The 10,501-nt window shown below is 43.0% G+C and overlaps 1 protein-coding gene across 1 annotated transcript in view; it reads left to right on the top strand.

Moving 5' to 3' along the window:
• Window positions 1-2,795: 2,795 nt before the first annotated feature.
• Window positions 2,796-10,501, top strand: part of LOC120021153 (protein furry homolog) — a 61,533-nt gene continuing 53,827 nt past the window's right edge. The window contains exons 1-5 of the mRNA XM_038964792.1: window positions 2,796-2,819; window positions 4,879-5,033; window positions 5,564-5,663; window positions 8,209-8,380; window positions 9,596-9,852. Coding sequence (XP_038820720.1) covers window positions 2,796-2,819; window positions 4,879-5,033; window positions 5,564-5,663; window positions 8,209-8,380; window positions 9,596-9,852 — 708 coding nt within the window. The remainder of the gene's footprint in view (window positions 2,820-4,878; window positions 5,034-5,563; window positions 5,664-8,208; window positions 8,381-9,595; window positions 9,853-10,501) is intronic.

Genomic DNA, 10,501 nt, shown 5'->3' with positions numbered 1-10,501 from the left:
AACCGACAACATAATGAATAGCTGTTTTTATAATTTTCTACTTTTTGAAATTGGACAACATTACACATTCATCAATTCGTTGTGCAAATGTAGGAGTATGGAGGGCTATATGCTACTGTTTCCTTACAAATAAAGGTACAATTCAATAGAGATATGTTTTACCTTTAGACTAAAACGTGCATGTTTCAAAATCTTGTTTGATAAATGGACTTGAGTAAATTACAATGAATTCGTTAGCCTGTAACAATGGGGGGGGGGGGGGGCGGGGGGGCAGGGGGGGGGGGGGGGGGGGGGGGGGGACGGGCAGGCGTCATCTTCCCTATAACACTTGCATTCACACTTTGTACCGCCTATATTTTGCTAATGCCCGATAAGCCTAATGGGGGGGTAGAAGTGGTTTGATCTTTTGATCTGTTTGGCTTATATTGTGATAATGTCCTTTGTAATTGTGGTGCATATTTCCTTGTTTTGTTGTGGATTTAGCCAATCAAAGTTTATAAGACAAATTACATTAGGTGAGGTTGAACGTTTTTAGCACTCCCCCCCTCATAATAATAAGTGTCCCAAAAGTGGTTTACGAATTTAACAATTATCTCCTCATGAAACTTGTGTGTAAACATGAGTAAAACCATTTTAGAGAATAGGCCTAAAAATTATGAATGTGGTGTGTGTTTTGTAAGTGTGTTTTGTCGTGATTGCTGATATTAGGATTTCTGAATCGTAAATGTCCTGGATGTCGAGGAAGCCGATTTTTTTTCGAGAACTACAGCGCTAACATAACATGTAGCTTTGTTGTTTGTTTATGATTAATAGTTTCCATTTTAATTGCCCAAAATGTTTAATAACTAACGAGTACGCTTTGGGTTCTAGACTAGTGTACAGTTACGCGCCTAGCTATAGGCCTGTAAACTGCATATTTTAAACTGTGTGAAAAATGCATGTTCACTTCATTTCTAGACTAACTAAATAACTGTATTATGCGTTGCAATGCCCTCGGTCAGATATTACAATTGTTCATGCAAAACATCATATTTAAAAGAAGATCTGATAAAAATGAGCATATCTTCTTCGGCGGGAAATGAATATATTATTTCTATGGGTGTTTTGATGACACATGTGGTTGGTCCTGTGTTTTTAATTGTGTTTTTGGTTGTTCTTTAGAACATGCAGTGCATGCAAACAGGTGAGCATGGTGGCTCTGTGCGCGGGCTGCGGCGGGAAGATTTCCTGACCGCTACTTACTGCTCCGCGGTAGACAAAGCTAATGGCACAATAGCGCTGTCAGTCAATGCCTGCGATGTAAACCCAACCTGGAGTCCGAGCTTCAACCTGCTTCAGTAAAGACGGAAAGCATCTACTATTCGCAATGATAGATTATTAACAGGTAACTCCATAAACTTAATCCGCCAACTGTAAAAGTGTTTGGTGTTATGAAAATAGCACTACGTTTTTGAAGTCTAGATTTTCCATTAAAACAGTCAACCCCTGGACAGGTGATATTTAATTGGGGTTTACAGCACCATATAATAGGCTTTAATGAGTCTATAGCGTGGCCTATACTACAGAGCTTCGACAAAACCATTAAAGTGCCTTACAGCGCAAAACGCATTACATATGGCCTGTGTGAGAGTTTCAAAAGTACTGTTAAATGGTTCTGTTTCAAAGCGGGACTTGGAGTAACTGCTTACAAAGCTACCAATGACTGTATGTGCTACTAATTGAAGTGGTTAAACCTAATTCACATCTATCCAAAGCGGTCCATAGCACGACTAATTTCTGTCTTCTCTGCAGAAGGTTTTTCGGTCCTGAGAGTTCCCGGTGCCACCTCGTGAACTCACATCGGCCTTCAGAAGATGGTGATGCGGCCAGGGACTGGTGTACACATTGCACTTTTCACCTGCACATCACTCGCAACAAGATGCTAACGACTGAGGGACCACTTTGGCATGAAGACACAGTCCTGTGTACTGTCGGCTGCACTTTGAAAATCTCAATACGGGGGAAATAATCAGACAACTTTCAATCATGCGGAATGTACCATCTCACAAAGGACTGGGACCAATGCCAACGCTTGGGACTATCCTTACTTCGACGCGTGGGGACTGTGGCAAAAGGGCGGCCCAGGAAAAGAAAAGATCCACCCGGGCCAGGAGCAGATTTCGCGAGCCTAAATGCCGGTAAGACTACAGTGATAAACATTTCCATTTAATATATAGGCCTCTTTTCAGAACAACGCCATATTGACTCAATGGCCACTCCCCCCAATCAAAAAGTTTTTCCTTGCGTATGCAAAAATTACTCACTGTGCAATTTTATAATGATATGCGCCACAAACGACACGCCGGCTATTAACAACGCAGCCAACAATCATAAAGAGTGGCGAAACTTAAAGTGCAAACAGGCAACCCTTTATCCGAAATGATTTTAAGACATGGTACATCATTTAAATAGAAGCTAACTTACATTCTCTCCAAATATATATCATTCTACATTCGAATACAACGACAATTTTCATCATAGATGTTGCATGCTTTTAGGCCTAATGTGTTTGTTATCTCAATCGTAACAGTTCTTATTCTCATTCAAATAGAGAGGACTCGGCAAACGTCCGACCCTCTTCATATTGCATCAGTTTAATCCTAACGATTTAAATAGGCTATATTCTAATCAATTAGATGTTATGATATTTTTTTGTTTTTGCAACGAAACTATTTTCAAACCAAATATTTCAAGGACTTCTTTCTGTTCATACTGATATTAGCTATAGGCTATTATTCTTAGGCCTAAAAGGCGACATGGGGCCTATAGCAGAAGACACGGTAGGCATTATTATGATTTTACTATAACAAAGTTGTTTTTTAAATCAAATCATGTTCTTTACCTCCATGGGACGTCCGATTTTGTTAATGTCAGAAAAGTATCGTAGCCTAACGAGGTTTGTAATATTCGCATATCTTATTTGTGCTCTGGAGAAGGTAAATACAAATCGTGACCCCCAAGTGCCCCGAGAGGGGGGGGGGTTGTCGGCTACACTGTCAGTTGGACACAGCACATTTGCATAAACAATATTTCTCACAAGAACGAAATTATACACATGGTGGTTTACACAAAATACTGACCTGTGCCGTTATTCATACCGAAATCCCTCCCTCTAACCAATTCAAATTGCAATCACAGTGTGTGGCAGGGAGTTTTAATGCCATAACATTTTTCCGTCCTGTCCTCACTAAAACAATGTTTTTGAAGGTTCCGGCTTTCGCCCTACCATTTTCCACTGTCCAGGACGCTATAGACGTTAAATCCCCTTCTCGCCCCCGTTGCGACACCACACAACCACACATCGGGGACCGTTTGGTCACAAACAAACACACACAAAACGACACACAAATACACATGACACCCATTAAAAACCAACACACACACTTACACAACGACTACCAATGCAATCACACAGCCACCTACTGACACGCTGTTGGGTACACATAAGTCCCCACACACACTTCACACGGAAACGATGGAAGACGTACAGTCATGCTATACCATAAATATTAACCATGGTTTTCTATCTTCCCTTTCCCCCTCCCTTTCCTTTCATTTCTCACCTAGGACGATGTCCTCCGTGCTGTGGTTGTGGCCAGTGGTTTTGAAAAAAAAACGTGGTGTCTCCCTCTCTTACTGATGGATATCTCCCCTAACAAAAACAAATGGGCTGGAAACAACATCCTGGGCCTGTGACCACGACATACGGGTATGGGTTCCCCCACCTATATGAAATGGTTATACGACTCACCTCTATGAAGTTGGTTAAACGGTCTCTCTATATGAATGTTTAACCCCATACGCCCCCTAGCCCTCTCACAACACTATGAAGTGTTACGTCTCCTCTATTGAGTGTTTACGCGATCAACCTCTCTCTATGAAGTGTTTTAAACGGGGTCAAGGTCAAACCGTCTATGAAGTGTTTACCGGCCACCTCTATAAAAGTAGTTAAAACGGTCACCCACCTCTATGAAGGTGTACAGTGCCCGGGGGCGGTGGAGGGGTGTGGGGGGGGGGGACGTCAAGAACCTCTATGAAGTGGTAAATAACGGTCACCCCCCTCTTAAGACGTGTTACCGTCAAACCCTCTATGAAAGTGTGTTTACGGTCTCCCCCTCCTATATGGAAGTGTACCCTCCTCCAACTCTTAATCGAAGTGTTAAATATAAAAAGAAAAAAAAAAAACGATTGGCCCAAACGGGGTCACCTTAACCCCCAACCCAACCCCTCATGAGTGGTTAAAACAATTTGTGTACCCACGAGCCAATAACCCTAACCCCATCTCACAACCCCCTCTAAAATGACACCGGGTGTTAAAAAAACCCAACCCTCACTCAAACCAATCTAATGAAAGTTTAGGGGTTTATAACACCCTCTATGAAAAGGGGATGAAGATAAAGTGAATAGAAAGAAACCCCCCCTCGCTCTATTTTGACTGGTTCTGAACTCTAACTAATCTTAACTCAAGGACTTACGGAAGAAAACAACTGGTTTTCTGTGGTTTCTAACCTCTAATCCCCTCTAAACCCTTCAGAGACGTTACAAAGTAATATGCTACAATTTTCTGCAAAAAAAAAAAAAAACCGACTCTACCATGTGAGACGCCAAGAGGGTGTTTTGAAAACATTGGTACCTGTCTGGCTGGGCCACATATTGGTTTAAAAAAAAAAAAAAAAAAAAAAAATGGCAACAAAAAAAATCACACAACCAACAACTTATACTTGCAACTACTGTAGTTTAGGTCTGTAGGGCTTCTCTGACTGTGTCTGTGGGATATGCTCTCTTATTGGCTGACCTTTCCCTCCCTTGTCTCTCTGACGGTCTGCGTTCTGCTCCCAGGTGCACCGTCTGGGCTGTGAGGTGGTGATTCTGCTGTTAGAGCTGAACCCAGATCAGGTGAACCTGTTTAACTGGGCTGTAGACCGCTGTTTCACTGGCTCCTACCAACTGGCCTCAGGATGCTTCAAGGCCATCGCTACTGTCTGTGGCAGCAGGTAGGGATATACACTGTGTGGGGGTGGGGAGGGGGTGTGTCTGTGTGTGTGTCTGTGTGTGTCTGTGTGTGTGTCTGTATGTGTCTGTGTGTCTGTGTGTGTGTGTCTGTGTGTGTCTGTGTGTGTGTGTGTTTGCATGTGTGTGTGTCTGTCTGTGTGTGTTCGTGTGTGCGCCCATGTGTGTTTGTGTGTGTGTGTGACTCTGCGTGTCTGTGTCTGTGTGTGTGTGTGTGTGTGTGTCTGTCTGCGTGTGTTCGTGTGTGCGCCCATGTGTGTGTGTGTGTGTGTGTGTGTGTGTGTGTGTGTGTGTGTGTGTGTGTGTGTGTGTGTGTGTGTGTGTGTGTGTGTGTGTGTGTGTGTGTGTGTCTCTGCGTGTGTGTGTGTGTGTGTGTGTGTGTGTGTGTGCGTGTGCGTGTGCGTGTGCGTGTGCGTGTGTGTGTGTGTGTGTGTGTGTGTATGAAAGCTCCTAGAATGCCGTGTCTCAATGTACCTATTCAACACCAACAGTGTATCATTGTTGTTGGTGTCAGGAACTACCCATGTGACATTGTGACTCTGTTGAACCTGGTCCTGTTCAAGTCTTCAGACACCAGCAGAGAAATATACGAGATCTCCATGCAGCTGATGCAGGTAGAACACACACACACACACAGTCTTGTATTGCTACCCTTGTGGGGACCAAATAATTGATTCCCATCCAAAATCCTATTTTCCCTAACCCTAAATCTAACCCTAACCTTAACCTAACCATAACTCTAAACTTAACCCTAAGCCTAACCTTAACCTTAACCTAACCATAACTCTAAACTTAACCCTAAGCCTAACCTTAACCTTAACCTAACCCTAAAACTATACCTAACCCGAACGCCTAACCCTGACCGTAACCCCTAACCCCAACCTTAATTCTAACCCTAATCCTAGTTGTAACCCTAAATCTAACCCTGACCGTAACCCCTAACCCCAACCTTAATTCTAACCCTAATCCTAGTTGTAACCCTAAACCTTACCCTGACCGTAACCCCTAACCCCAACCTTAATTCTAACCCTAATCCTAGTTGTAACCCTAAACCTAACCCTGACCGTAACCCCGAACCCCAACCTTAATTCTAACCCTAATCCTAGTTGTAACCCTAAACCTTACCCTGACCGTAACCCCTAACCCCAACCTTAATTCTAACCCTAATCCTAGTTGTAACCCTAAACCTAACCCTGACCGTAACCCCGAACCCCAACCTTAATTCTAACCCTAATCCTAGTTGTAACCCTAAACCTAACCCTGACCGTAACCCCTAACCCCAACCTTAATTCTAACCCTAATCCTAGTTGTAACCCTAAACCTAACCCTGACCGTAACCCCGAACCCCAACCTTAATTCTAACCCTAATCCTAGTTGTAACCCTAAACCTAACCCTGACCGTAACTCCTAACCCCAACCTTAATTCTAACCCTAATCCTAGTTGTAACCCTAAACCTAACACCAACCTTAAGTCTAACCCTAATCCTAGTTGTAACCCTAAACCTAACCCTGACCGTAACCCCTAACCCCAACCTTAATTCTAACCCTAATCCTAGTTGTAACCCTAAACCTAACCCTGACCGTAACCCCGAACCCCAACCTTAATTCTAACCCTAATCCTAGTTGTAACCCTAAACCTAACCCTGACCGTAACTCCTAACCCCAACCTTAATTCTAACCCTAATCCTAGTTGTAACCCTAAACCTAACACCAACCTTAAGTCTAACCCTAATCCTAGTTGTAACCCTAAACCTAACCCCAACCTTAATTCTAACCCTAATCCTAGTTGTAACCCTAAACCTAACCCCAACCTTAATTCTAACCCTAATCCTAGTTGTAACCCTAAACCTAACCCCAACCTTAATTCTAACCCTAATCCTAGTTGTAACCCTAAACCTAACCCCAACCTTAATTCTAACCCTAATCCTAGTTGTAACCCTAAACCTAACCCCAACCTTAATTCTAACCCTAATCCTAGTTGTAACCCTAAACCTAACCCTGACCGTAACTCCTAACCCCAACCTTAATTCTAACCCTAATCCTAGTTGTAACCCTAAACCTAACACCAACCTTAAGTCTAACCCTAATCCTAGTTGTAACCCTAAACCTAACCCCAACCTTAATTCTAACCCTAATCCTAGTTGTAACCCTAAACCTAACCCCAACCTTAATTCTAACCCTAATCCTAGTTGTAACCCTAAACCTAACCCCGAAGCCTAAAATAGCATTTTTCCTCGTGGGGACCAGCAAAATGTCCCCACTTGTCCCAATGTTCCTTGTTTTACTATCCTTGTGAGGACTTCTAGTAGTTAAACAAAAACACACACACACACACACACACACACACACACACACACACACACACACACACACACACACACACATGTATTATACAGTACTATACAGTACACATGTATTATACAGTACTGTACAGTACACATGTATTATACAGTACTATACAGTACACATGTATTATACAGTACTATACAGTACACATGTATTATACAGTACTGTACAGTACACATGTATTATACAGTACTATACAGTACACATGTATTATACAGTACTATACAGTACACATGTATTATACAGTAAGGTACAGTACACATGTATTATACAGTACTATACAGTACACATGTATTTTACAGTACCGTACAGTACACATGTATTATACAGTACTGTACAGTACATATGCATTATACAGTACTATACAGTACACATGTATTATACAGTACTGTACAGTACATATGCATTATACAGTACTATACAGTACACATGTATTATACAGTACTATACAGTACACATGTATTATACAGTAAGGTACAGTACACATGTATTATACAGTACTATACAGTTCACATGCATTTGTTTGATTGCCATATTCTGGAAGCCAAGCTATGTGTGTGTGTTAGGTGTGTGTATCTGATGTGTGTATCTGATGTGTGTGTGTTTCAGGTTCTGGAAGCCAAGCTGTGTGTGTGTATTAGGTGTGTGTATCTGATGTGTGTGTGTATTAGGTGTGTGTATCTGATGTGTGTGTGTATTAGGTGTGTGTATCTGATGTGTGTGTGTATCTGATGTGTGTATCTGATGTGTGTATCTGATGTGTGTATCTGATGTGTGTATCTGATGTGTGTATCTGATGTGTGTGTGTTTCAGGTTCTGGAAGCCAAGCTGTGTGTGTACTCTAAGCGCATGGTGGAGCAGAAGCCTGGTAACATTCTGTATGGGACCCATGGACCTCTACCTCCTCTCTACAGCGTCTCTCTGTCCTCACTCTCTACACAGCTGGCCTCCATGTACCCCGAGCTCACTCTGCCTCTCTTCTCAGGTTACTACACGTGTGTGTGTGTGTGTGTGTGTGTGTGTGTGTGTGTGTGTGTGTGTGTGTGTGTGTGTGCGTGCGTGCGTGCGTGCGTGCGTACGTGCGTGCGTGCGTGCGTGCGTGTGAGTGTGTGTGTGTGTGTGTGTGTGGACGTGTTCAACTATTCTTATATAGTAATGTTAACAAACACAAATCACGAGGTCAAATGCTATTTCTAGGGGGTTTAGGGTTCAGGTTAGAATTAGTGTTAGGGTTAGAATTAAGGTTAGGATTAGTGTTAGGGTTAGAATTAAGGTTAGGATTAGTGTTAGGGTTAGAATTAAGGTTAGGATTAGTGTTAGGGTTAGAATTAAGGTTAGGATTAGTGTTAGGGTTAGAATTAAGGTTAGGATTAGTGTTAGGGTTAGAATTAAGGTTAGGATTAGTGTTAGGGTTAGAATTAAGGTTAGGATTAGTGATAGGGTTAGAATTAAGGTTATGATTAGTGTTAGGGTTAGAATTAAGGTTAGGATTAGTGTTAGGGTTAGAATTAAGGTTAGGATTAGGGTTAGAATTACATTAACGGTTAGGGTTAGGAGATAGGGTTAAGTTTAGGGTTAAGGTTAGGTTTTTGGGTTAAGGTTAGGGCAAGGGTAAGAGTACAGGTTAGGGGTTAGAGACAATAAGATTTTGAATGGGACTGAATTGTGTGTCCCCACAAGGTTAGCTGTACAAGACTGTGTGTGTGTGTGTGTGTGTGTTCTACCAAGGATTGCTCAAACAATTTTCTCTCCCTCCCTCCAACTCTCTCCCCTCTTCCCTTCAATCTCTCCCTCCAACTCTCTCCCCTCTCTTCCTCCCCTCTCCCCTTCTCTCCCTCCCTCCCTCCAACTCTCTACCCTCTCCCCTTCTCTCTCTCCCTTCAACTTTCTCCCCTTTCTTCCTCCCCTCTCCCCTTCTCTCCCTCCCTACCTCCAACTCTCTACCCTCTCCCCTTCTCTCTCTCCCTCCAACTCTCTCCCCTCTCTTCCTCCCCTCTCCCCTTCTCTCTTTCTCTCCAACTATCTCCCTTCTCTCTCCCTCCAACTCTCCCCTCTCTTCCTCCCCTCTCCCCTTCTCTCCCTCCCTCCAACTCTCTACCCTCTCCCCTTCTCTCTCTCCCTCCAACTCTCTCCCTCTCTTCCTCCCCTCTCCTCTTCTCTCTTTCCCTCCAACTCTCCCCCTTCTCTTTCCCTCCATCAGAGGTGTCCCAGCGTTTCTCCACCACCCATCCTAACGGCAGACAGATCATGTTGTCCTACCTGTTACCCTGGCTGTCTAACATAGAGCTGGTGGATACAGGCCTCCTACCCCCTGCGTCCAGCCCCTGTACCCCAGAAGAGGAGCCCCGTGGTCGGGCACACACCCTGGGTCTCGCCCCTCGGCTCCGGGGGAACGGCTGGGGCTCCCTCCAGGCCAGCTCTCTGGTCCTCAACAACCTCATGTTCATGACTGCTAAGGTCAGCAGGGTTTAGGAATGTGACCTCGTGGGTTGTCTTTTATGTGGAAGCAGTCCTCCTGATTTATGTTTCACACACACACACACAGACGCACAATTTATGATTTAATTGGTTCCTTAATTGATTATTTAATTGATTATTTAATTGGTTCCTTAATTGATCACTTAACCTCTAACACCTCCCAAACCCGGATCCGGGAGCACCCCCATCAGTAGAAAAGCTACTAGCATAGCCTAGCATAGCGTCACAAGTAAATACTAGCATCTAAATATCATTAAATTACAAGTCCAAGACACCAGATGAAAGATACACATCTTGTGAATCCAGCCATCATTTCTGATTTTTAAAATGTTTTACAGGGAAGACACAATATGTAAATCTATTAGCTAACCACGTTAGCAAAAGACACCACTTTTTTTACTCCACCAGTTTTTTACTCCATCAGTAGCTATCACAAATTTGACCAAATAAAGATATAAATAGCCACTAACCAAGAAACAACTTCTTCAGATGACAGTCTGATAACATATTTATTGTATAGAATATGTTTTGTTAGAAAAATGTGCATATTTCAGGTATAAATCATAGTTTACCATTGCAGCCACCATCACAACTAACACCAAAGCGACTAAAATAACTACAGAGAGCA

This window comes from Salvelinus namaycush, chromosome 26, assembly GCF_016432855.1.
Source record: "Salvelinus namaycush isolate Seneca chromosome 26, SaNama_1.0, whole genome shotgun sequence".
In the NCBI taxonomy this organism is placed as follows: domain Eukaryota; kingdom Metazoa; phylum Chordata; class Actinopteri; order Salmoniformes; family Salmonidae; genus Salvelinus; species Salvelinus namaycush.
The sequence above is the reverse complement of the archived record's forward strand: the minus strand, read 5'-3'. Positions and strand labels throughout refer to the sequence as shown.